The sequence below is a fragment of the Salmo salar genome, chromosome 06 (assembly GCF_965601325.2).
Source record: "Salmo salar chromosome 06, fSalSal1, whole genome shotgun sequence".
NCBI classification, from domain to species: Eukaryota; Metazoa; Chordata; class Actinopteri; order Salmoniformes; family Salmonidae; genus Salmo; species Salmo salar.
Genome location: NC_138296.1, coordinates 37,114,079 through 37,141,926, shown reverse-complemented (window position 1 = coordinate 37,141,926; position 27,848 = coordinate 37,114,079). Strand labels below are relative to the sequence as shown.

The window sequence follows — 27,848 nt, the reverse complement described above, 5'->3', positions numbered from 1 at the left end:
GTCAACCATTTAGAATATTCAACCTAAATGAATATCCTCTGTCACATTTTTCTCCTGTCTGAGACCTAACTTACACAGAGCTAAGTATGTAGGAAGAGCAGCAGTGCCAGACAGATTGGACAGGTGAGACTATAGAGCTTTGTCTATCCAGACAGGAGCAAACGAGTCCTGAGGGGTGGAGTCTGCATGCCAGTCATGAGCTTGTGTGTATTAAAGGCCACAGCTACAGAGGAATTGCAATTATAGTCATTACAGGGGATGTGGGTGGTATGAGCTAGACTGGGCCTGAAGACACATTCACATTAACGAAACAAGATTTCATCATAACAAAATGAATTACACTCCACGCACTGCACCCATAAGATCACTCATCATGCAGATGCTTTACTAAGAGATTTACCTACTTATTCTCAGATATGTCATACCAATGATTTTTAAAACCTATAATTTGTCTGAACAGAATTAATTTCCCATATGAAATCCTTTGAAAAACCAAAGCAGATCAGAGCTACGTTATAAATATAATAGCATAATGATAACTTTAGAAACCACTAGGTGGCAGCAAATACTAGCATTTGTTGAGTAGGCTAGCTGATGGTGCGATTGTTGTCATTCAGAGCACGCACTATAGATCGTGACAAAGTAGCCTATGTGTTTATTTCAGTGTCACAAATTTTATTTGGTGCAGGTGTAGTGGCAAAATTACACCAAGGTTTAATTGCTATGTCACTCAATAACAACACTCAACCCATCAAGTCATTTAATTATTATTTGCCCCTAGTAACCAACCCCTACATTGAATGAGATAGGCCTATCTAAACAAGCATGTGTGTCAATGTGGACAAGTCAAATCAATCAAGATGAAGAGAAAACAAGCTGACAGTAGACCTCTGTAGAGGCTCCATGTACTCCATGTATCCACCAGCGCAGAACATCTTCCATTCACTGAGCCCTGTGCTGTTCCAATCTCATTACAAAGGAGAGGCTCTCCTCAACCTGCAGCTGGATTCACAGGTTCCTCAGTCAAATTGGGGATTCCTGTAGTGAGAGTGGGAGGAAGAGGAAGGGTGGGGGTGGAGGAGAGGAGTTAATGAAGCTACTACTGCAGCAGCTCACTACTACACAACCACCCCAATAACACACCCCTTAAACCGCAAACCCCCCTGCTACTCCCCTCTCCATTCTGTCCCCCCTGTTTATCAGCGGGAGATAACGCCGGTTGCTAGGCAGGAAGTGCGACAGTTGCCATGGGAACCCATGCATACGTAGCTAGGAGGGGGAGTGGTTGGGTGGGGTACAGAGGGAGTGGGGGGGGGGGGGGGGGGGTGCGTCAAGTTCACGGCCAATGCTTCAGCTCTGAACAAAGAGGAATGGGAGAGAGAGGGGTATAACGGAAGCATGGCGGTGCTTGATCCATGTTTGGGGTTCTCTCCAGATGATGAGATGGACATAGAGTAGGCAATGAGTGGCATCTTCAGGTAAACAGCAATTACTAGACATAGAAAAATTAGGACCAATCCTCTAAGCCTCCATATGACCCAAATTAATAAAACATCTATATGCATTTGCTCTCAAGGTTGTTTCTATCATTGACATGTATGAGGAAGGTATTGCTGCATGCTCGCTACCTCCATTCATTATCCACAATACAAAGAAACACAAAGAAAACCTATCACGAATGGTGAGTCAACCTGCTCATTTGCGAAACAAATTAGGCATATGGAGCCGCCCTTGTGTCTGTGACTCTGTGTTCAATAGCACAATGATAAACAACAAAAGGCGTGGCATTGCAGGTAGATCCACAAAGTGCATTTGAAAGTTCAAGTGGGTCGGTTGAATAAAGAGAGAAAGAGAGAGAGAAAGACAGAGACAGAGACAGAGAGCATATGCTGAACAAAGATTGAGCCTGAAGTCAGACTTCATCTCTCCATGCCCTGCTGCTCTCTCCGGTCACATGAGAAGGAACCAGGGCCTTGAAGATAATGAGAAAGATCAAATAAAAGCATCTGCAATTGGAAACAGCCCTCTAGGCATCCAGCCAGTCCTTTTGTTCCAATCAAAACTGCCGTGGACGCAACAAAATGCATTAAATAATACCGTTATCGCTCCAGTTGTTTCCATGGCTCTCTGTGACGCAAGACAGAACAGGCACAGGTGCAGCTTGTAAGGTCAGATAGTGGAGGGCAGATGGACTGGAGAGAGGAAGAGGATGTAATCATCACAAAGCACAGGAGGTCACAGTCTACCTCCTAATCACGAGCCTGTCCCACCAGGAATTCATTTACCAGAAAAAAAGCAGAATGAGAGTGAAAATGAGCAGTCAACCTTCCCCTTTCTCTAACTACATGGCATCTTCATATCCAGCTAGGACATAGGCCTAGGCCTAACATATATTGCTCATTCCAAGTCAAGATATGCATTAAATGAGCAAAAGGATATGGATATATTTCAGACAAATAATTTTTGTCAAGGGTCACAGATTACATTCCAAAAGTCTAAACTCCATTTCAATCATTTCACCCTGTCATTACTGTACTGGGTAACACATTTCTGAACTGGCAATAACAGAAATAAATACAATTGCAGTCATATTTTAGTTCACCATTTGGGAAGTATCAAAAATACACAAATTCAACCAATGTGTTACAATTGTGTATTTAAAACTATGTAAAGTGCTACCTTATATATGGTGTAAGACGACAACTAAGACTTTCATTACTGAATGGTGTGCATTGTACATTTCATGCAAAACATGACAAATAGTGTGTCAAAAGAGGGAGGATACCAATAAAGTAGCCTACAGTATAAAGAGGTTTCAATGTCTTTATCAGATGAGAATGAGGTACTGAGCTCTTGAGATTCAAGTGGTTATGCAAAAACTGCAACCAGATGCATCGAACCACAAGGCCACAGCTGCTGGAAATGAGAGCCAATGTCATAACAAAATCAAACATCTTACTGCAATATGTCTACAAATTACTAAAACTAATTTTCATCCTGTTCTTGCTTGGCATGAGTGATCAACCTGGTCTCAGACTAGACGTAAAATAGTAAACAGAAATCTGGAACACTCAAAATAGCGTGACATGTTACGTTTGGAATGGTTGCATTTGATTTATTTTTTACATTTTAGTCATTCAGCTGACGCTCTTATCCAGAGCGACTTTCAGTAGTGAGTGCATACATTTGAATACTTTTTTTCGTAGAGTGGATAGGTGGGCATGTAACACGTAATCGAATCTCATCACAAACAACTTGAACATTTTAGCTAATTAGCAACTATTTATTACTTTTTAGCTACATCCTTACCCAAACCCTAACTTTAACCCTTTAACCTCACTCCTAACCCTAACCTTCACCTCACAGGAGGCTGCTGAGGGGAGAACAACTCATAATAATGTCTGGAAAGGAGTAAATGGAATGGTATCAAACACATGGAAACCATGAGTTTGATGAGTTCAATACCATTCAATTAATTCCATTCCAGACATTACTATCAGCCCGTCCTCCCCAATTAAGGTGCCACCAACCTCCTGTGCTTAACCCTAACCTTAACCCCTAACCCTAACCCCTAGCCTAGCTTACGTTAGCCACCTAGCTAACATTAGCGTTAGCCACCTAGCTAATATTAGCCACAACAAATTGCAATTCGGAACATATCATACGAAATGTAATTCGGAACATATCATACGAAATGTAATTCGGAACATATTATACGAAATGGATGATGGACATCCACAAAGGAATACATACCATACCAAACATAACATAGCTAATTTGAGTGTCCTGGATTTTCGTTTACTATATTATGTCTACCTCTGAATCCAGGTTGCAGCTATGTGATGTCACAATTGTAACTGATCATTGTAGCTCCTGATAAATGTGTATGACTGGATTCAAACCCATGTCACCTGCTCCACATTAAGCTAAAGCCTAGGCCATGTAGGCTATGCCTTCAATCTTCTGAATATGAAGAAAGACTTACTCATGTGCTAATGAGAGACAATGTGAATAGATTTTGGTTTGCAGATTAGAATAAAAATGAAAAAAATGAAGCTATATTTAAAAGGGAAAAACTGAGCCGTCTGGAGTATTAGGCCTAAGTGGCACACATTTCTTCCCCAAACAACAGCTGTTGGATACAATTGTTTCTTTATACATCTTCTGCTGAAGGCTTGTTTCTAAAAATGTCTCCCCACCGTTCAATTTTTCCAAGTCTCTCTCTCACTCTCTCTATTAACCTAATTAGGGGTATCTCACCCTTCATCTCAGCAAGTCTAGCTTACTCCCTCCCCTCTCTCCTCTTCCCCATCTCTCCGCAACAGAATTCCAAGGAGAAGAAAGGGGAGGGGGCAGATACGGAGCGCGCGAGCGAGAAACAAAACGTGACTAGGCACCCAAAGACTCCTGTTATGCAACTACTGACCTACTAACATACAATTGGAGACATTGAGAGAGCAAGGAGGAAATTGTAGCAAGTCCCTAACGTAATAAGAGAACAGATTCAAAATAAGCGACACAGAATTCATGCTCACATACAGGCACTAATCACGGAGCTCGCACTGTACTTGAAGGACGATCGCACATTTGAATTCGATAGTAGTCGGAAATAGGAATTGTTGAACAGAAACGTGGCTGTTATATTAGACTTCGCACTGTGGGCTTTTATTTACACATACACGGTAAGCATTTATTTTATATGGATTGCCTTTAAATGTCCAGTCGATTCATGTATATAATGTGACTTATTATTAGTGAAAACAATTCAATCCAATTGTTTAATAATACAAATTTCACTGTTACTTAGTGGCACTTCGCTTAGACTATATCATTTTTGTTTTGCATGACTTTCAAGTTCAATGATATATTGTTGCAAACATTTTGGCACAACGGGAAGTGTTTATAATGTTGGTGACGGACGTTGAACCATATGTATGTTCTGTCAAGGCGAGGCGTTTCCCCCCTATTTAGTGGCAGAATGTATAGGGGGATGATAAGGAGAAGGGGGTGCATGGAATTCCTTCAGAACAAGGAACGCTGGGTGGCAGGGGCCACAGAAAACACACATATTTGGAGTAGCTTTGCCCCCCCCCCCCCCATCATAGTAGAGTTTTGAAAATATTGAAAGATACAATAACTTGAAATACGGTAAAATGATTTTTCTTTGGATTAATTCCTCTATTATTTAGTAACACAAGTATGGACATTTATTTCACAAAAAATAAATGAATTTGCCTATTGTAAATTATATAGACAATTCAATATATATATATATATATATATATATATATATATATATATATATATATATAATCTACAATAGGCAAATTAATGTATTTTTTGTGAAATAAATGTCCATACTTGTCCATACTTATATATATATATATATATATATATATATATATATATATATATATATTTATATATAATATTAACATTTTAATTTAAATGCTTGTGAGTTAAAAGGACACTGTTATGACTTGAAACGGCACCATTATGGCACGAAACGTGTCTTTTTGGGTAAGGCTATGACTCCATGGGAGGCAACTGGAAAAAAATCCCTGTCGGTCTACACCTAGACTCAGGGTTAGACGTAACATAGTAAATCTAAATCCGGGACACTTCAATTCATATGTTGTGTTTCGTATGGTATGCATACATTTATGGATGTCAACCATCCATTTCGTATGATAAGTTAGGAATTCCAATTCGTATGATAAGTTAGGAATTCCAATTCGTATGATATGTTACGAATTGCAGTTAGTTGTGGCTAATGTTAGCTAGGTGGCTAATGCTAACATTAGCTAAGTGGCTAACATTAGCTAGCTAGGGGTTAGCTAAGGTTGGGGATAAGGTTAACTTTAGGTTAGGGGAAGGGTTAGCTAATATGCTAAGTAGTTGACAAGTATTGAAAGTAGTTGCTAAAATGCTAAAGTTGTCCATATTGAGATTTAAACATGCAACCTTTGGGTTGCTAGACGTTCGCGTTATACACCCACCCATCCACACTACTTTTGTTTTTGCCTAAAGCACCTTCTGTGTTTACCAAGTGTAACACGCACTTATTTCAGTGTCCCGGCTCTATGTTACATCTATCAGACACATTTCTCTCCATCACATTATTATATATTTTTTTTAACTAGGCAAGTCAGTTAAGAACAAGTTCTTACTTTCAATGACGGCCTAGGAACAGTGCTCAGTGTTCAGGGGCAGAATGCCAGATTTGTTCCTTGTCAGCTCAGGGATTTGAACTTGCAACCTTTCGGTTGCTAACCCAACGCTCTAACCACTAGGCTATGCTGCCGCCCCACAGTGGTTAGTAGTTATTTGTGAAAGGTTAGCCAACCCGTTAACTTTCCTTTACTCTAGATTCAGTGGGGCAAACTGAGTCTAGAGTAAAGGCTACTGGAATATTGTGCTGTCCTACATCTCTGAAAACATTGTTTTGGATATGAATGATGAGCTGGATATACTGGGCATGTTTATTTCTGTCCTTATTTAGGCTACTGGGTCAAATGTGAGCCTATCTCAAAGTTGTGACAAGTTGTTGGATTAGCCTATGGGTAGCGAATGCAACAGGGCAACAAGCTATGTGCAAGAAACTTGCTTTTGCCTTGAATGACTTCCCCGGGGATCTGTTATAATATGCAAAAGGTACATTTATCAGAGACACCACAAAGAGTAGTGTGTATGTTCAGAGGAGGGGCAGGCCACAAAGAGTAGTGGTATGTTCAGAGACACCACAAAGAGTAGTGGTATGTTCAGAGACACCACAAAGAGTAGTGGTATGTTCAGAGACACCACAAAGAGTAGTGTGTATGTTCAGAGACACCACAAAGAGTAGTGTGTATGTTCAGAGACACCACAAAGAGTAGTGTGTATGTTCAGAGACACCACAAAAAGTAGTGGTATGTTCAGAGACACCACAAAGAGTAGTGGTATGTTGAAGAGGGCAGAACACTTGTGATGTGACGTGGATATGTGCCTGCTGTGTAGGCTAGTTATATTGGGAAACAATTTTCGACAATGTAACACACTACAGCAACTATGTAACCTGCATTATAGTCTACAATTCCGTATCAGCAACACTGTTGCGCGCTGCATGTCCATCTCAACGTATAACCTATGCAGTTATTAGGCTACATGCATATAAGAATTAATACTGCTCACACACTTGTTGTAACTTGTCTTATAAAAGACCATCCTGCTCAGTCTGAATGTTGAAAGTACCCCCACACTGCACGTGGGAATGATTGTGGAATGAGTGCCCCCGCCCGGTGCCCGCAGCTCATACATTTGTTGTTTAGTGATGGCATGCGCACTTGTGTCTAGCCTACTTTTGGTGCCGTGGTAAGGGTGTAGGCTATTCACGCTATTCATGTTTTTATGAAAATTCATACCGGAATTCTATCAATACCATGTAGTTTAGAATATAGCCTATGGTACAGGTGTGCTATGGTACAGGTGTGCTATGGTACAGGTGTGCTATGTTACAATGGGAAATTACACAAAGCATTTGGTTATGCGTTACATTTTTGTAACACATTGCACTAAAGGCTCTAGTAATGATGTGGGTTGCATAATAAATAATTTAAGTAATTAAAACAGATATGGGTAGGGGAGATGACGCAATCAGCGGAAACCCATAGCCTCTATTGTGCTTTGCTGAGGAGGGCTAATTGGTTGGCGCATAAGGTGGACCGCTATGCCAGCTCCAAATGTAGGTCACATTAGTCATAACGGGGAGGGGATGTGCTGCAGAGCCCCCTATAATACCAGAATAAAAACCTACCAAAATAAATCCTATCCTTAACAAAGACACCCAACCCATTCATGCAGAACAGAAACACTGATGGGCAGCAGATAAATGCACCTAATAAACATTTTGGTTTCCTTCATATCGTAGTGATACACAATTAGAAACATATTCATTTAGCCTTTATACATTTAGGTTTCCTTCATATCGTAGTGATACACAATTAGAAACATATTCATTTAGCCTTTTATACATTTTCTTCAATCCTCACCTTTCTGTGCCACACCCCTTTTCTGTAGGATTCATGAATCTTTCCATAAATTGCTTGTAATTGCAATGCAATGATCAGCTACTATATTCCTTATTGTATTAGTAGGCTTACTTATTTTATTGCTAAAAACATGGTAAAAACATGGCTATAATTATCATGAGGATGAGATTACCTATGTTTCACTAGAGCAGCGTGCACAATGTCTTGTTTCACTACTATTGGAGTTGGTGGTAAACGATGTGGAGTGGGGTTTATCCTGACCTGCCTGACATTCTCAGGGTTTCCTGGCACAATGAAAGATAATGAAGGATAGAGTAGGTGCTTTGTTATTGTGCTGCTGTGGCTGGGAGGGAGAGGCAGAGAAGTAGGCCAAGGGAGCACATGTGACTGGGAAACACATGGACTGCACTGGGTCACTCTTTTTTTCCTTTTTAACAGAGGCTGATATGGCTGTGTTTATGGAACAAGGAGTTGACTTGGAACACCGCCTGCATGTCCAAGAATTTGTACTTTTCCTTGGGAAGATAACCCCAGTCTTTGAATCAGGGTTGGACGATATTTGGGGAGACCCCTTCTACGATGTGCTACTCCAAATATCGTGATATCCGATATTATCGTTCTGCACCGTTAATGACTAAATCATTCTAGACTGTGCAATTTTTGTAATTATTTCCAATGATATATTTCCATTCTCATTAAATAATGTTAATTTTGCCGGGAAAAAAACAAGGCTTAGTTAATTCATTTACACTTCATTTTCAACATATTGATACAGCACATCACGATATATCGTGAATGTCAAATGTCACTATTCTATTTAATCATATATCGGCCCAACCCTACTTGGAATTTGTGAAAAAGCCATCTATTTGCATTCTTCCCCCCTGGGGGCAGTTCAGTTCCTCAGTCTCAGTAAAATATTCCACCCCGGTCTGGGGGCCTCCTCCTTATTTTACTCCTGCTCCCATTACTTTAAGAGCTCAACAAAAACAAGCTTTGATCTCAAGCCCCACCATATATAGCTTTGTGTGGTTGTTTGGACCCAATAATTGTAAATGGCATACATTTAGATTCTCTTTGATCACTTCACAAATGTAACCAAGCCCTTTCCTGTGGTAGAATTACTTTATATTTATTAAGTATAAAAAGGATGTGTGCTAAACGGTAACAGATTTATACTCTGATGAGATGCAGCTTTTTGTTCACCTTTTATCATGAAATTGGACATAGAATTCATTATGGTCTACCACAAGCGTAGGAGTGTTCCATTGAAACACAGAGCCTCGTAAGCATATTAGATGTGTGAAAAGGGAAGCAGTAGAATTTCTTACTATTTGGCATTTGTTCTGGCAGGTCACACTACATTTTTCATAAAAACACATGAAGCTTTCATTGGCAATCACTATCTCAGTACCCTGCGGTTAGATATTTGATACACTATATTGAAGTGGATAGGTTTGATGCTTAGATGTTCTGATTAACGGGTAAGGGTGGCACGCTGTGCTTCGGTGGGATACACACTTATTATGATGCTCTATTCCTGTAGCAGTAGTGGGAGACTAAGAGCTTGTGATGCATTAATCAGCAAACACTCCAGCTCCATTCATGTCTCCAGCTAATTCCAGCCGCCCGCAGAGGAGATGAGCAGCTTAGTTTTTTTTAAAGTCAATCTCTTTGCGCAGTGGATTTTTTTTTTTCACCTTTAACCAGGTAGGCTAGTTGAGAACAAGTTCTCATTTACAACTGCGACCTGGCCAAGATAAAGCAAAAGCAGTGTGACACAGACAACAACACAGAGTTACACATGGAATAAACAATAAACAAGCCAATAACACAATAAGCAAGTCAATGACACAGTAGAAAAAAAGAAAGTCTATATACAGTGTGTGCAAAAGGCATGAGGAGGTAGGCAATAAATAGGCCATAGTAGCGAAGAATTACAATTTAGCAGATTAACACTGGAGTGATAAATGAGCAGATGATGATGTGCAAGTAGATACTGGTGTTCAGAAGAGCAGAAAAGTACATTTAAAAACAGTGTGGGGATGAGGTAGGTATTTATAGATGGACTATGTACAGCTGCAGTGATCGGTTAGCTGCTCAGATAGCTGATGTTTAAAGTTGGCAAGGGAAATAAGTCTCCAGCTTCAGCGATTTTTTGCAATTCGTTCCAGTCACTGGCAGCAGAGAACTGGAAGGAAAGGCGGCCAAATGAGGTGTTGGCTTTGGGGATGATCAGTGAGATATACCTTCTGGAATGTGTGCTACGGGTGGGTGTTGTTATCGTGACCAGTGAACTGAGATAAGGTGGAGCTTTACCTAGCATAGACTTATAGATGACCTGGAGCCAGTGGGTCTGGCGATGAATATGTAGCGAGGGCCAGCCGACTAGAGCATACAGGTCGCAGTGGTGGACGGTATAAGGTGATTTGGTAACAAAACGGATGGCACTGTGATAGACTACATCCAATTTGCTGAGTAAAGTATTGGAAGCTATTTTGTAGATGACATCGCCGAAGTCGAGGATCGGCAGGATAGTCAGTTTTACTAGGGTAAGTTTGGCGGCGTGAGTGAAGGAGGCTTTGTTGAGAAATAGAAAGCCGATTCTAGATTTGATTTTGGATTGGAGATGTTTAATATGAGTCTGGAAGGAGAGTTTACAGTCTAGCCAGACACCTAGGTATTTATAGTTGTCCACATATTCTAGGTCAGAAACGTGCAGGGTGGTGATGCTAGTCGGGCGGGCGGGTGCGGGCAGCGAACGGTTGAAAAGCATGCATTTGGTTTTACTAGCGTTTAAGAGCAGTTGGAGGCCACGGAAGGAGTGTTGTATGGCATTGAAGCTCGTTTGGAGGTTAATTAGCACAGTGTCCAAGGAAGGGCCAGATGTATACAGAATGGTGTTGTCTGCGTAGAGGTGGATCAGGGAATCGCCCACAGCAAGTGCGACATCATTGATATATACAGAGAAAAGAGTCGGCCCGAGAATTGAACCATGTGGTACCCCCACAGAGACTGCCAGAGGTCCGGAAAACATGCCCTCTGATTTTACACACTGAACTCTGTCTGCAAAGTAGTTGGTGAACCAGGCGAGGCAGTCATTAGAGAAACCAAGGCTATTGAGTCTGCCGATAAGAATACGGTGATTGACAGAGTCGAAAGCCTTGGCCAGGTCGATGAAGACGGCTGCACAGTACTGTCTTTTATCGATGGCGGTTATGATATCGTTTAGTACCTTGAGCGTGGCTGAGGTGCACCCGTGACCGGCTCGGAAACCGGATTGCACAGCGGAGAAGGTACGGTGGGATTCGAAATGGTCAGTGATCCGTTTATTAACTTGGCTTTCGAAGACTTTAGAGAGGCAGGGCAGGATAGATATAGGTCTATAGCAGTTTGGGTCTAGAGTGTCTCCCCCTTTGAAGAGGGGGATGACCGTGGCAGCTTTCCAATCTTTAGGGATCTCGGACGATACGAAAGAGAAGTTGAACAGGCTGGTAATAGGGGTTGCAACAATGGCGGCGGATAGTTTTAGAAAGAGAGGGTCCAGATTGTCTAGCCCAGCTGATTTGTACGGGTCCAGGTTTGCAGCTCTTTCAGAACATCTACTATCTGGATTTGGGTGAAGGAGAAGCTGGGGAGGCTCGGGCGAGTAGCTGAAGTGTGTTGTTCGATGACGAGAGATTGATGTTGACATGATTAGTTGCCCCCTTTTTTACTTTTGTTTCCATGGGTGATATGTTGTTAACGCTGGTACAGTACCCCGTTTGTTTACATCCTGCGAGGTGCTATCATCTGAGCTCATTTTCCCCTTTCTTTTGTCTACCTTCTCTCAATCTCTTTGTCCCTCGCTCCGTGCATCTTTCACCTCTATAAATAGAGTACTCTCTAATTCTCTGTATCTCTCTCCCTGCCTCAACCATGGTTCCACTGACCTATATTCCAGCATAGTCACAGCCAGTGTTTACTGAGTGGTCCCTGGTTTCTGTGGTCTTTCCACTCTTTCCCCCCTGCCCCTGAGCCACACGCAAATGGCTTGGGGAATGAGGACCTTAAAGTACTGCATTTAGCAGTGCATTATCAGGCCCTGTCTCAACCGTTTTTCCAGGCATAATCGTAGCCTGTATCCCTATTTAGTCTCTACTGGGACCCAAATGACCCATACCTAGAAGGCTTGTCATCATTTTGTGGGAAGCAAAACATGTTGAATTTAAGAACTAGGGGTGTAATATCCCATCTAGATTTGCGCTCATTTTGTTGCTGAATTGTGCCTGGAAAGAAAAATTGGTGTTGAACCCACATTTGAAAAGTGTAGAGCAATTGGCAGTTACATAATTTTGCCCCAGACTATTGAGAGAATATAACCCATGGAAAAAACAGATTATGAGATTACAGAGGCAGAGAGAATCAGTGTGTCTCAACTCATGTTCAGTAAGAAAATGAGAATGAATGAGGCAGGGAAGCAGGGATAAAACAACTCCTGTTGGCCAGCAACTAATTTGATTTAAGTAATTTGATTTTAAAGAATACAAGACCAGTTTAATGGAACCATGGAACAAGGGAACATAGTCTGAATGAGTTACCTCAGAAATGTTCCAGGAAGAATCCATCCTCAGATGCCTGTTGAATTCCTTTGCTTTCCTCAAGTCACCTGTATGGAATGTAATTGATATTGAACCAGTTATTCAGCAACACAGATAAAATAGGCTAACTGGTACACAACCAGCAGAGACAAATTGGAAACATGAAAAGCCATTTGGCTTATTCATGAAAATCATACTTAAGTGGTTTGGCTAGTGACACATCTATCTCTGTTTACCTCATTACCAGGAGAGTCCCTGCTGAGCAGGTTCCCAGACACTTCATAGTTATGAGGCTGACCACCCTGGTATCATAATTCAAGAGAGCTTGGCACATTCTCCAGCCTCCTCCTTCCTGAGACTTGACCTATATTCATTAATTAACCCCCAACATCCTTATCCGCCCTTACTTTGAAATCCCGTGCCCTCTCCACCTCTTTTCCTTGGCGGGGAACCTTTGTCTTCATTCACTGCCAAGAACTGGTTGTCCAAATAGAATGTGAATTTTTACAGTTATTACACTTACAGTAAATTCTCCAATTCATGATCATTTCTATGTAAACGTAGTGGGCTGTTTCTTAATATGGTTGTTTTGGAATCTTTGTTCCTGACCTAGAATTCTAAAATGGAATGAGGGGAAGCCTATACCCACTGCACCTGTGTGATTCACTGTCCTGGCTCTTAAAATAAATCTGCCTGAAAGACTATTTAGAACAGCCATGAAATAAGTCAATAACGGCTGTTTAAAGCTTACAAATTCAATGTCCAATCATTCCATGTGTTTGAATGATGTAATTTCGGGTAGTGTTACTGTTTCTGAGTTTACATGGTAATCATGTGCTCTCGACTTGGTTGTCAGACATGCAGTTATGATTACAAAGGTGGAGGAATAATGTCACAATAGCAAATGTGTAATGTCTTACTCAGAAAAAGATAGTAACTCAGAAACGACTATATTGGCCTCATGTTTATTACACCATGCAAGTCAACGTCAACATGCAGGGCTAAACGCGTCTGCATGCTTCCCAGCCGAAACAGTTCGGAAGAGTTTGTGCATATATTGTGTAAGGGTACAGAATCATTTTCATGCACATTTTCTCATTGAGAAATACTGCACCAAACACCCCAGTTAGATGTAAAATTGAGCGACTAAGATCTCCTCTGCAAAAACGTCAAAATTATTGACAGATTTCTTGATTTATCATAGATTAATTCTGACTATTTTGAGGAAGTGTATATTGGCTACGGCATCTCAATATGGACAAAATACTATTGCCGCTTTTTTTTCTAGTTTTCCAAGCGAAGGTATTTTAAGGGAGTGTGCAAGCACACTCGTTCGGTTTGGCAAGGCGCCAGCCGAATTGAAGCATGCTGACACCTTAAGGGGTCATGGACCACCGACAGAGAAGCTCAATAGAAGGGCCATGAGGTCAGACAGTGGTTACTAGGGTCTAGTGAATATTCACTGGTTGCCAGGGGTAACAATTCAGTCAAAGCCAGACATGCAGAACATAGATGAAAGCAGGAGGATGTGAGAAGGAGCGTATTATTAATTATCCCTCAAAATTCTTTGATCACCAGGCATGCCAAAAACTAAAATGGATTTCATTAACAATGACATAAAGAAGATATTATTGCTTCAATCTGAATGCATAGTGGTTGACAGCAGTCCACGAGGATTAAGAGTTTTGCCTTTTCTTTCTTTGTCTCCTCAGCCTTTCATCTTGCAACCTACTGGAGAAGGAGAGAGGTAGCGCCCCTCCCAAGAGACTGACAAGCCGAGATAGACTGAGTGACCTACATCCTGCAACACGCCTGGAGCAGTAGAGCACTTCTCTGTCTGCTCAGCACAGCGCTCTTGCAAAAAGATTGAAAAACAAAACAAAGAAAAGAAGGTTAGAGAATTGCTCAGTGAAGGTTGTCACATTCTCCACTCCAGGAACTCATTTTTTTCTCTACAAGGCAGCTTTGACCCACTTTTCTGTGAGAAAGCTGAAGAGACTTGCCTAGAGAAAGGCTGAACATACATTGGATAAATGAGGGGAATTAATGCAGAGTTCTGCCGTTTATTGATCTTCTTGGCCAGTTTAGACACTTGAACTATAAGCTCATTCATTCAGTGAGATATAGCTGAATCCCACTCTTTCTTATCACCCCATTCCTTGAGTTTCCTTTCCAGTGGTTGTAGCAATATTCCAAACTGTCCTCCACTGAGCAACAATGGAATGCCTGAATTCACAACTCCAATCAGCAAGCTCAGAAAAGAACTTGGACAGCCTAGAGACATACTCTAACTACGAAGAGTCTCTCCCATCGCCTCAAGGAACCCCCTCTCGCCAGGGGCGTCTCGTCAAGCCCAGCATGAGTTGCAGACGCAAGCGTGAGTTCATCTCTGATGAAAAGAAGGATGCATCCTACTGGGAGAAGCGCCGTAAGAACAACGAGGCGGCCAAACGCTCCAGGGAGAAGCGACGACTGAACGACATGGTGTTGGAAAACCGCGTCATGGTGCTGAATGACGAGAACTGCCGCCTGAAGACGGAGCTGCTGCAGCTGAAGCTGCGCTTTGGCCTTATCACCACTGCCTCCTACATGGAGAAGAGCCAGCAGCTCACTAGTGGAGGTAACAATGGAGGCAATGGGAGATCCTCCACATCCAATTACTACTCCAGCGGCTACTCCAGCAGCTCCCAGGTGATGATGAACTCTGACTCCTCGGAGACTGAGCAGTCAGGGAGCGGAGGAGGGCATAGTCAACTGGTGACGTACTCCCCCCATGGATCCCTTTCAGACATGTCAGACGGATCCTCCCGGGACAGCCCAGAACCTACGGTCTACGAGATCAAGCAGGAGGAAAGCAGCCTGGAGATGGACATTGGAAGCAGCATGTTCAACGTCCACCATAGCCTGTCCTCCACACATCACCAGGAGGAGATAGAGTCGGTCTACCACAGCCAGCAGCACCACTCCCACTCATACCACCACCAGGAGAGCATCACAAGCCAGACCAGTCAAGTCCCTCCTCCCACCCAACAGAGGAGTGTCATACTATACCGCTCCAGTAGTGCCTCCTACCCTGGGGAGAGCCAAAGGCAGCAGGACATAGATCAACAGACAGCCCAACTGCAGAGTGCTCAGGCCAGCCATCTGGCCCAGGCTCGAGAGAGCCACACGGACAGCTCAGAGAGACTGGCAGAGGTGACCAAGCAGATGGAGAGGAAGACACTAGACTCCCCTCCGTACCACTACTCAGACTGCCACAGCGAGGCAGGAGAGAGGCAGGTGTACAGAGCTCTGCAACAGGAGCAAAAGACCCAGACGGGCCTCGCTCCAGACATCCTCCAAAAACAGGAGGCCGTCACGTCCCATCTGTACCACAACCAGGCTAGTCACTGCTATCTTAGCGCCCAGGACGAGGAGCCCCCCATACTGACCTATGAGGGCGGGGCCAGGAGTGAGGCGTACTACCAAGAACACTCAACCTCAGGCAAAGAAACCTCCTCTAGTGACAATGACCCCCGCAGCTCCGACAAGGAGGCCTCCACGGACGACGAGTCCCCGTCCTCCTCCTTCTCTGACACCGGGAGTTACCTCCAGCACCTGTCTGTCTCACACCAGCCAGGGTCCCCTCTGCCCTCCCCGCAGGGCTCCTCCCAATGCCAAAGCAGGGACACACAGGCAGAGGTTAAGGGCACTGCCCTGCCTCACAAACTGCGTCTGAAACACAAAGCCATGAGCTCCCAGCAGGACTCTCCCACCACCCCTCCTCCTTCCTCTATCCTACCCCTGCCCCAGCACCCTTACCTGGCCCTCACGCAACAGCAGAGCGGCAAAGAGAGGGAGAGTGAGAGCCAGCCCCCCACAGGGTTCTATAAGCAGCCGTCCTCAGCTGAGTCAAGGGAGGAGAGTGGGAAAAAGGAGTCATCAAGCGGACGCCGTAACAGACGAGACTAAGTGCCTATAGAACACTTGAGGGCAACACAACACATTGTGAGGTGTCTCTGATGCTGCCTTAGATCAACATTTGCTCTTTCCCTTTCCCCTCCTCAATCTCAATCCACTATCATTCCTTTACCCCCAGCTACACCTCCCTCACCTTCATGTCCTGGGACTAAAAAGCTGGACTGAAGCCCAAAACAGGGCTGGACATCTGGGGGAACAGTATTCTATGTGTATATATTGTATATACACTTTTCAGTTCCTGCATCTTCTCTATAATTACAGAAGGACTTTTGTTTATAAATGGGAGGAGGGATGAAACTCTTTCATATCGTTTTTCGTCAAACCACAGTTGGTCATTTCAAATGAGAATATAAGTTGACCATTATTGGAACTATATTGTCAGCTTTCAGTGCCCCTCCTATTGTGCACATCTGGCGTTAGACAAACATAGCAGCAACATTCTGGCAACATTCCCTTGACCAAAGATGCAACACAATGAGAAGTTCCATCCCTCTTCCCTAACCCTACCTCTACCAATCCATATTTCCCTTCCCATCTCCATGATCTCACACAGCCCATCCATTATCTTTCTTGTTCAAGCACTTGGTTTGTATATTACTGTAAATATACCAATAATTTATAAATATATATTTTTGAAGAAAAACAAATAATGTCACAACAATGCGACATACTGTTGAGGCAAGAAAGGACTTGGACGTTATCATCCTGTTTTTGTCAGAATTACTGTACAGTCACATTGTGTCTACTGTTGCAAACTCCATTTAAATTAAAAAGCCTTTAATGTAATCACTTTAACTCTGTTTACAGAAACATGGCCAATAGCTTTTGAAATGCAGCTTACCTGTTATTACAGTAGATTTTTGAAGATCTTAGACACCATTCAATCAAAGTCAATCTGAGACAGAACTAGGCTGCTGGCCTAAAGTTGAGCATCATCAACAGTCTAGACTTCCACTGTTCCCATCTCTTAGCCCAGTGTATTTATTCCTACGCCCACCACTGCAGAAAAGCCAATAGGAACATAGACTAAAATATGAATGTGTATAAACTTTAACATATAAAAGCTCAAGTTAAAACCGTAAAGTGGGGAAATATAGGGGAGGGAGTTATTTTAAATATAGTAATATAATCTAAATGATATCTGTATGATATTTTAACTCTCCCACCACTTAGTCTCCTCTGCAAATCAGCACACTACACAATGCACTGAGCTCAGAACCTCAGGCTTCTGACCTGACGTCGATCCACTGCCCTAGAGACACACAGTTAAACCCAGATACTAGGTAATTGGATCTCTGAAACAGAGGCTAATTTACTATATTACACAAATAGCCCATGACATTAGAAAAACCTGGTTTAGAATATTCAGAGCTATTGCAATTAAGTTTTGTAAAAACCAAGGACAATCTCTACTTTGTTAATGAAATAGGGATTTCCCCTTTTTCTAATGTGCCTCTGTAGTGTAATACATGGGGCATCCACCCCCGGCCTTTATTTTCCTCGTATTGGGTGACAATGAGAAGCCTGCACTGTACCACCCAGTTTTATAAAGTATATGTACCATGTTTAGCTTTTTTGCCACTTGTGTATAAATGTAAAGCTTTCCCTCTCCCAGACAACACTGTAATGTTAATGTCATTGATTTATTTTCTGATAAGTGTTGTTCTGTTATTATCTTCGTGTGTCTTTCTCCTATTGACCGTGATGATGTATTTGCGCCATACCCCCATCCTCCCTTTTTTCAATGTGTTTTAAATCAGTGATGCTTGTGTTTTTGCTGATGGTTTTATGAAAAAGATTTAAAAAAGACAAAGATGCAGACGAGACTTGTGTGGTGTTTAGCAGTAGGTGGTGTCTAGGTCGCCACCCCCCCTTCTTTTTGACATGGCTGTGTATGTAAAGACACTAATATTCATCATGGAAGATGGAGGCATTTCAAGATTGAAAACAATAAAAAGGATGTTGAATTTCTCAACATATCGTAAAAATATTGTCAGATTTCTCCTTTCTTTACTCTTGTCTATGGGGGATACACACAGTTCATGATGGGTCTGATTGAAAAGCAGCTGTGCGTATGCCATACGGATAAAGACCAAAACCTCCCTGTAGTTATCACTTGATACTGAATACAAACTGGTTCATAGGTTAGTTATAACACTGCAAAGAATAATAATAACCATATGCTAGCTAGCGTAATAAACAAACCATAATTTATACAGAGCAGCTGCTGACAACCAACATTCTTCTATGGTCATTTGAATTACTGCCTACTAATTTAACACAGCCACAAAGCAGAGCCGCAAGGTACAATGATTAGACAGACACAATCTAAATCAAGGCAAGACACAAATGATGGCCTAACCTAGGTGTTTGTAACTACAGGCATGTTTAACAGAGACTCTGAGTCCTCATCTCTTTTAGCAGGTGTGGGGACACCCTGTTTCCAGTCCTCACAAATAGCTTGGTTACAGTCACTCCCTGGGCTCCTTACTTTCCTGACACACAGGATTAATTTGAAATGAGAGGAGCTTTGGAATGACACACTGACACACATTTTCTAGACAGACCGCCCGTCTGACCTCCCTGATGTAACAGTGGCCTACTTCCTGCCGCTAACTCTCTATAAGCCTGCGGACCTACGCATGCAGGGCAGAGATGTCCCGTACAACCACACTAAACACACAAACGCCCTCAGATGTACGCGCACGCACATACACCTATAGATTACGGAACGGAAGACCTCTCTTATGCCCCAGTCCACTTTATAAAGGCCTCATTCAACCAGACACAAACCACTTTACCCAGAGGGAAAACTGGACAAGCTTCCTCTCCTTCTCTAAGCCCAGTCCTAACATACCTCACAGCCTATTCTCAGGCTCTCGCTCAGCAGGCATGTCCATGGCTCTTTGACCTACAAAGTAAGGACAGAAATAGTCCGTCCCTGCTGCCAACTCTCCAGGCCCAAGTTCAGTGTCACAGCAGACCTGTCATGAGAAGAATACATGGGGCTGTAAATCAAGGCAGAGCCCAGTGGGGCAGCGTCTTTTTCTCATGCTATCTTCTCTGCCGCCCTCCCAAAACACACAACAACGAGGTTATGTTCATAACAACACAAAGACAAAGGAAGGGAGTGACCTGGACTAAGCCTGCAAACAAAGTAGCTCTTTGAGGGCTGACACCTCAATGCCCTTCACAAACGCACACAAAATATTTTTACTTTGTGTTCAGCCCATGCTTGGTCTGGGTGGTGCGACTGATGTCACCCTGCAATAGTGTCAAGGTGACATTCCCTGACAACTGCAGCACTCGTCTACTGGATTCTGCTGTGTTTCCCCTTTTCCTGATTTGATTGGAGCACGGGGTCGCTTCCATAAACAGGTTAGGAGAAAAGTAGGTCAACGTGAGAGAGTGGAACGAGAGAAGGAGGAAGGCATGAGGAAAGGAGAGGAAAGGAGGGAGGGAGGGAGGAGAGAGAGGTGGGGGCTGGATGTGCGTGTCACAAAATGATTCCTGCAGAATAGACCTCCTGGAAAACAGAGCACAAACAAGGCTCTCCAGTTACCTGGCTGTCCCTCCCAGCCTGGAGAAGAGGGTCAGTGGAGCAGCCAGCGTGGGAGGGGGCCACAGGATTACACAGGCCTGTCTCATGTCCAGTCTGACACGCTGCAACCTTTTCACACATTTCTGGGGCAGGTTGCAGACACCTCTGGGTTTCACAGCCGGGGCAAATCAAAGTCAGGTATTAATGTTATAGAGTGGAATTCCCCCAGCTTCTACAGCACGCAACACCTGAACCACAGGCTGTGAAAGACTATGATACTTACAGTACATATGGACCTACTCATTTGATGAAAGACATGTATTTAATGGTTAAATATTCTTTTTTTTTATGTGAGGAAAATACAGGTATTGAATTTTAGTCCAAACCACTACTTAATCCCTGCTCAGCTGTGGTAAGCGACAACTACAACCCTGATTCAAAACCACCGACTGCCATCAGGTCCTACCATGCACACACACAGCACAAAAATGGCATGCATAGTCGCACCTCTCCGCTGTTGACAGGACCACATTTTTCCACAAAGCATGGCCTAAAAGAGCAATTCCTTGCGGTTCATTATTTGAAAAAAACTCTAGCATGGCTGTTATCATACAATGCTGACAGTGATGGAATAAACATAACTATTAAATAAACATACGAGTATACAAATCTCTGTTTTGAAAACAGTACTCAAAAAGGTTACATGGCTCATGCTTTAATATCCTGGTATTGTTTGCCTCTATGCATCAAATCAAAAGAGCATTGGAATTGAATGGAAAGATTCAAAACATTCCTAGCAATAGACATACATTTAACTGTGCAAAAAACGTGAGTAGGTGGGAGGCAGGGGGGAGTGAATGAGGGGCTGTGTGTCCCATTAAACTCTGTTACATAATGGTTACGCAACATAACAGCCCTCAAACTGGTCCAGAGCGGCTCAGTGAATAGACCTGGGGAGTGGCCCATCTCAAAGTCTACTTCTAACCCCTTCCTCCCTGCGTTCAGACCAACTCCTCTCCAGTCACAACCCAACCTCCAATCACAAGCGTCACTTACATAGGTGTGTCTATTGACGTGATATAAGGAGTGTCGTAATGTAAATAAGATAAACGATATGGTTTATACACTGAGTATACAAAGCATTAAGAACTGTTCTTTCCAAGACGTAGACTGACCAGGTGAATCCAGGTGAAAGCATTGGTGTCAACATGGGCCAGCATCCCTGTGGAACGCTTTCGACACCTTGTAGAGTCCATGCCCCACAAATCGAGGCTGTTTTGGGGGCAAAAGTATTTCAATGATATGTTCGGGTGTTCATTTATTTAATTTCATTTTAGTCAACTGCTGCAGTCCTGGAATTGAATGGTACGCAGGTGAGGGCTGGAGATTTGACAAAGGAATAAGAGCTCACACTTTCATCATTTCTCACTAAGGACCTACGGGCTCCCAAATCTGTAGCCTCAGGCACTGTGGTGCTGGGAGTCTTCCAGTGCCAGCACCCCTCTGTGAGACAGAACACAGCAGAGCTGGACTGAATCAGGGTATCAACTGCAGAGACAGTCTTGCTCTTATGTAACCATATAATGTAGCTCTTATTAGAAAATAGGTCAGAATATATAACAGAGAGAGGGGAACATGTGGGAAACTGAGGGTGAGAGAGAGGCCTACATGGGGAATCAGGGGATAAGCGAGGGAGAGAAGAGATAGAAATGGTTTAAACAATTGAGAGAGAGAGAGAGAGAGAGAGAGAGAGAGAGAGAGAGAGAGAGAGAGAGAGAGAGAGAGAAAGAGAGCAATGGGGAAAGGAGGGGCAGTAATGGAGCGGAGCATAAGTCTAAGTAATAACAAAGAGCTGGCTGTGTTTCTTACCCGAGTTTCCTTCCTGTTGGACCAGAGCAGAGCTTCATGAGCTCAGAGGCCATGCGTCACCTAACAGGTGGTGGTGCCCCTCCCAAACAACCCTCCCTCTCAGCCAGGTGATCTCTGCTGTTTGGGTTACCCACAGCAGGGGGACAATGGAGATATTGTGGGCCTCATGACAGGGCTTATCACTGCAAACAGACACATTCAATGTGATGAAATCACTGATTAAAACGATAGCTAGCTCTGTAACACTTGGCTTCATAAACTAGTACAGCATCGTCAATATGACGCAACTTGTTATGCACAACAAAACAAATGTGACGTTGAAAACCTTCAAAAGTTATCTTGAAAAGCACTAATAGATACTATTAGTACATTAGTAGACATTTCCGAGACAATATTAAAACTGTCACAATCACGTTCTAGTCTAAAGTGTGATCATTTGCAGAATCTAAAAGTGTGATCATATGCAGCTGACAAAAACAAAAGCAGGCAAGCAGCACTATAAAATTAGTCAAAGTCATAAACAGGACTCTGACAATCTCATTCAAACATATACTTTATGGTCATCATAATAGTTTATGATACACATTAAAATGTCAGGGATAACCGGTAGTGTAGAATGGTTTATTATGCAACCAAATACAACAACAACTGGCAATCAACCAGATATGAAGTTTGTCGCTGAGATCAGGGCATACGCCAGACCTAGTTTCGGTGGGGCCTTGGCAATCCTCCAAAAATGTGTGCAATATGCCTGTGAACAGGCAATTTATGAAAGGATTACTGATCTGGTGTAGAAAACATTATGGGAGTATGAAACAACCTGCTACTGTGTGTTGAGTAACACAGGGCTCTGTGTTTCAGTGTGAAGTGTTACAAGTGTTTGTTTTCCATTCATATGGCTCAGTTTAGGAGCCCAGAACATAGTTCCTCAGCCTGGTCATGGTTGTGTGCGTGCGTGCATGTGTGCATAGGCGTCATGCCCATAGGGGGCACAGGGGCATGTGCCCCATTAAGATTTGTCACATTTTGCTTTTTTCTCTCTGTAATACTAGGCTACTAGCCACTTAGCAATTTTAGGAAGTTGGCTTTAGCTAGCCCAGATAGCTTCCCAATTTCCAAACCTCATAACTAGCTACCAGGAAACCATTTCCGGCTATCAATCAAGTTACAGTAGCTAGCTTGTCTAACTATCTTAGCTAGCATGCTTGCTGGCAAGGTTGGTATATTTTAGAACATGGGTATTCAACCGGAGGTCCGGTTATATTAGGAACATCTTCCTAATATTGAGTTGCCCTCAGAACAGCCTCAATTTGTCTGGCCATGGACTCTACAAGGTGTAGAAAGAGTTCCTTAGGGATGCTGGACCATGTTGATTCCAATGCTTCCCACAGTTGTGTCAAGTTGACTGGATGTCCTTTGGGTGGTGGACCATTATTGATACACACAGAACACTGTTGAGTGTGAAAAACTCAGCAGCACTTAAATATGTTGTCTTGCCCATTTACCTGCTGAATGGCACACATACACAATCCATGTCTCAATTGTCTCAAGGCTTAAAAATCCTTCTTTAGCCTGTCTTCTCCCCCGTTCACCTACACTGATTGAAGTGGATTTAACAGGTGACATCAATAAGCTTTCACCTGGATTCACCTGGTTAGTCTATGCCATGGAAAGAGCAGGTTTCCCTAATGTTTTGTACACTCAGAGTGTGGGTGTGTGTATACACACACACACACACACACACACACACTGTCTTGTACAGCTAATCTTGTGGGTACACACAAGTCAGTCCCATTCAAAATCCTATTTTCCCTAACTCCTAACCCTAACCCGTACTCTTACCCTAACCTTAACCCAAAAACCTAACCTTAACCTTAAACCTAACCTGTACTCTTACCCTAACCTTAACCCTAACCTTAACCCAAAAACCTAACCGTAACCCTAAACCTAACCCTAAAACTAAACCTAGCTCCTAACCCTTAACGTAATTCTAACCCTAACACTAATTCTAACCCTAACCCTAAACCCCATAGAAATAGCATTTGACCAACTGGGGACCATCAAAAATGTCCCCAGTTGGTCAGATTTTTGTTTGTTTACTATTCTTTTGGGGACTTCTGGTCCTGGCCGGACCCGAGGAAGAGTTGCTGATGCCTTGGCAGCAGCTAATGTGGATCCATAATAAATACAAATATAACAGACTAGTAGAAAATAAGGGCAACACTTCTATATTGAGCAAATTACACTAATTGGAGCTAATTACACTTGCTGTAACCGCGGGTACTCTGGCTGCTGGCAAGCTTTCTTGACCTGGACATTAACATTTGTAAAAAAAAAAATAATTGTCACATGTGCCCGAATACAACACCTTACAGTGAAATGCTTACTTACAAGCCCTTAACCAACAATGCAGTTAAGAAAAATACCACAAAAAAAAGGAACAAATAATTAAAGAGCAGCAGTAAAATAACAATAGCGAGGTTATATACAGGGGGTACCGGTACAGAGTCAATGTGCGGGGGCACCGGTTAGTAGAGGTAATTGAGGCAATATGTACATCTAGGTAGAGTTATTAAAGTAACTACACATAGATAATAACAGAGAGTAGCAGCAGCGTAAAAGGGGGGGGGGCAATGCAAATAGCCTGGGTAGCCATTTGATTAGATGTTCATGAGTCTTATGACTTGGGGGTAGAAGCTGTTTAGAAGCCTCTTGGACCTAGACTTGGCACTCCGGTACCGCTTGCCGTGTGGTAGCAGAGAGAACAGTCTATAATAGGGTGGCCGGAGTCTTTGACAATTTTTAGGGCATTCCTCTGACACCACCTGGTATAGAGGTCCTGGATGGCAGGAAGCTTGGCCCCAGTGATGTACTGGGCCATATGTACTACCCTCTGTAGTGACTTGCGGTCGGAGGTCGAGCAGTTGCCATACCAGGCAGTGATGCAACACGTCAGGATGCTCTCGATGGTGCAGCTGTAGAACCTTTTGAGGATCTGAGACCCATGCCAAATCTTTTCAGTCTCCTGAGGGGGAATAGGTTTTGTCGTGCCTTCTTCACGCCTATATTGGTGTGCTTGGACCACGTTAGTTTGTTGGTGATGTGGACGCCAAGGAACTTGAAGCTCTCAACCTGCTCCACTAGAGCCCCGGGGGAAAATGAGAATGGGGCGTGCTCGGTCCTCCTTTTCCTGTAGTCCACAATCATCTCCTTTGTCTTGATCACGTTGAGGGAGAGGTTATTGTCCTGGCATCACATGGCCAGGTCTCTGACCTCCTCCCTATAGGCTGTCCCGTCGTTGTCGGTGATCATGCCTTCCACCGCTGTGTCATCAGCAAACTTGATGGTGTTGGAGTCGTGCCTGGCCGTGCAGTCATGAGTGAACAGGGAGTACAGGAGGGGACTGAGCATGCACCACTGAGGGGCCCCCGTGTTGAGGATCAGCGTGGCGGATGTGTTGTTACCTACCCTTAACACCTGGGGGCGGCCCATCAGGAAGTTCAGGATCCAGTTGCAGAGGGAGGTGTTTAGTCCCAGGCTTCTTAGCTTAGTGATGAGCTTTAAGGGCACTATGGTATTGAACACTGAGCTGTAGTCAATGAATAGCATTCTCACATAGGTGTTCCTTTTGTCCAGGTGTGAAAGGGCAGTGTGGAGTGCAATAGAGACTGCATCATCTGTGGATCTGTAGTGCGTCTAGGGTTTCTGGGATAATATCAAATCAAATGTATTTATATAACCCTTCTTAGATCAGCTGATATATCAAAGTGCTGTACAGAAACCCAGCCTAAAACCTCAAACAGCAAGCAATGCAGGTGTAGAAGCACGGTGGCTAGGAAAAACTCCCTAGAAAGGCCAAAACCCAGGAAGAAACCTAGAGAGGAACCAGGCTATGAGGGGTGGCCAGTTCTCTAATAGTGTTGATGTGAGCCATGACCAGCCTTTCAAAGCACTTCATGGCTACAGACATGAGTGCTACGGGTCGGCAGTCATTTAGGCAGGTTACCTTAGTGTTCTTGGGCACAGGGCCTATGGTGGTCTGCTTGAAACATGTAGGTATTACAGACTCGGACAGGGAGAGGTTGAAAATGTCAGTGAAGACACTTGCCAGTTGGTCAACGCATGCTCGGAGTACACGTCCTGGTAATCTGTCTGGCCCTGCGGCCTTGTGAATGTTGACCTGTTTAAAGTTCTTACTCACATCGGCTGCGAAGAGCATGATCACACAGTCTTTTGGAACAGCTGGTGCTCTCATGCATGTTTCAGTGTTATTTGCCTCGAAGCGAGCATAGAAGTAGTTTAGCTCATCTGGTAGGCTTGTGTCACTGGGCAGCTGTCGGCTGTGCTTCCCTTTGTAGATTGTAATAGTTTGCAAGCCCTGCCACATCCGACAAGCGTAGGAGCCGGTGTAGTACGATTCGATTGTAATCCTGTATTGCCGCTTTGCCTGTTTGATGGTTCATCGGAGGGCATAGCGGGATTTCTTAGTCCCGCTCCTTGAAAGCGGCAGCTCTACCCTTTAGCTCAGTAAGGATGTTGACTGTAATCCATGGCTTCAGGTTGGGGTATGTACGTATAGTCACTGTGGGGACAATGTCATCGATGCACTTATTGATGAAGCCAGTGACTGATGTGGTGTACTCCTCAATGCCATTGGAGGAATCCCAGAACATATTCCAGTCTGTGCTAGCAAAACAGTCCGGTAGCTTAGCATCTGCTTCATCTGACCATGGTTTTTTACTGAGTCACTGGTGCTTCCTGCTTTCATTTTTGCTTTTAAGCAGGAATCAGGAGGATAGAATTATGGTCAGATTTGCCAAATGGAGGGCGAGGGGGAGCTTTGTACACGTCTCTGTGTGTGGAGTAAAGGTGGTCTAGAGTTTTTTTCCCTCTGGTTGCACATGTAACATGTTTGTAGAAATTAGGTCAAACTGATTTAAGTTCTTGCATTACAGTCACCGGCCACTAGGAGCGCTGCCTCTGGATGAACATTTTCCTGTTTGCTTATGGCCGTATACAGCTCATTGAGTGCGGTCTTAGAGCCAGCATCGATTTGTGGTGGTAAATAGACTATACATGAAAACTCCCTAGGTAGATAGAGTATCTCATGATAAGTTGTAGACCACACTACCTCAGGCATGCAAAACCTTGAGACTTCCTTAGATATCGTGGACCAGCTGTTGTTTAGAAATATTCGTAGACACCCACCCCTTGTCTTACCAGAGGCTGCTGTTCTATCCTGCCGATACAGTATAGAACCCGCCAGCTGTATGTTATTCATGTCATCGTTCAGCCACAACTTGGTGAAACATAGGATATTACAGTTTTTATTGTCCCGTTGGTAGGATATACGTGCTTTTAGTTTGTCCACTTTATTAGCCAGCGATTGTACATTGGCCAATAGTATCGATTGCAAAGGCAGATTAGCCACTCATTGCCGGATCCTCACAAGGCACCCTGATCTCCTTCCGCAATACCTCCATCTTCTCCTGAGAATGATGGGGATGAGGGCCTGTTCAAGTGTTTGGAGTAAATCCCTCTCGTCCGACTCATTAAAGAAAAAAATAGGTGAGTAATTGCTGTTCTGATGTCCAGAAGCTCTTTTCGGTCATAAGAGACGGTAGCAGCAACATTATGTACAAAATAAGTTACAAACAATGTGAAAAAAACAAGCCCATAAAACGGCAGCCATCCCCTCCGGCGCAAATCTTTCAACAACATATTGCTAAACTTTGTATAACCAGCAAAACAGCTGCTATTAGCAAACGGCAAGATTATCAAATAATAAATCGTCTTAAAACCTCTTGAGGATACCCTAGGATAGGGGGCGCCACAGCGCATTTTGAAAAAAATCGTTCCCATTTTCAACGG

General features: G+C 43.3%; 1 protein-coding gene across 1 annotated transcript; it reads left to right on the top strand.

Annotated features, from left to right (window-relative positions):
• Nucleotides 1–4,375: 4,375 nt before the first annotated feature.
• On the top strand, nucleotides 4,376–18,557 carry LOC106607079 (uncharacterized). Its single transcript, XM_014203670.3, has 2 exons — nucleotides 4,376–4,682; nucleotides 14,320–18,557. Exon 2 carries the CDS (start codon nucleotides 14,825–14,827, stop codon nucleotides 16,556–16,558), a length of 1,734 nt encoding a protein of 577 aa, XP_014059145.3. The 5' UTR covers nucleotides 4,376–4,682; nucleotides 14,320–14,824; the 3' UTR covers nucleotides 16,559–18,557.
• The last annotated feature ends 9,291 nt before the right edge of the window (nucleotides 18,558–27,848 follow it).

Excerpts from the sequence above, each read along its gene's own strand:
- LOC106607079 (XM_014203670.3), top strand. The coding sequence starts at position 14,825 with ATGGAATGCCTGAATTCACAACTCCAATCAGCAAGCTCAGAAAAGAAC.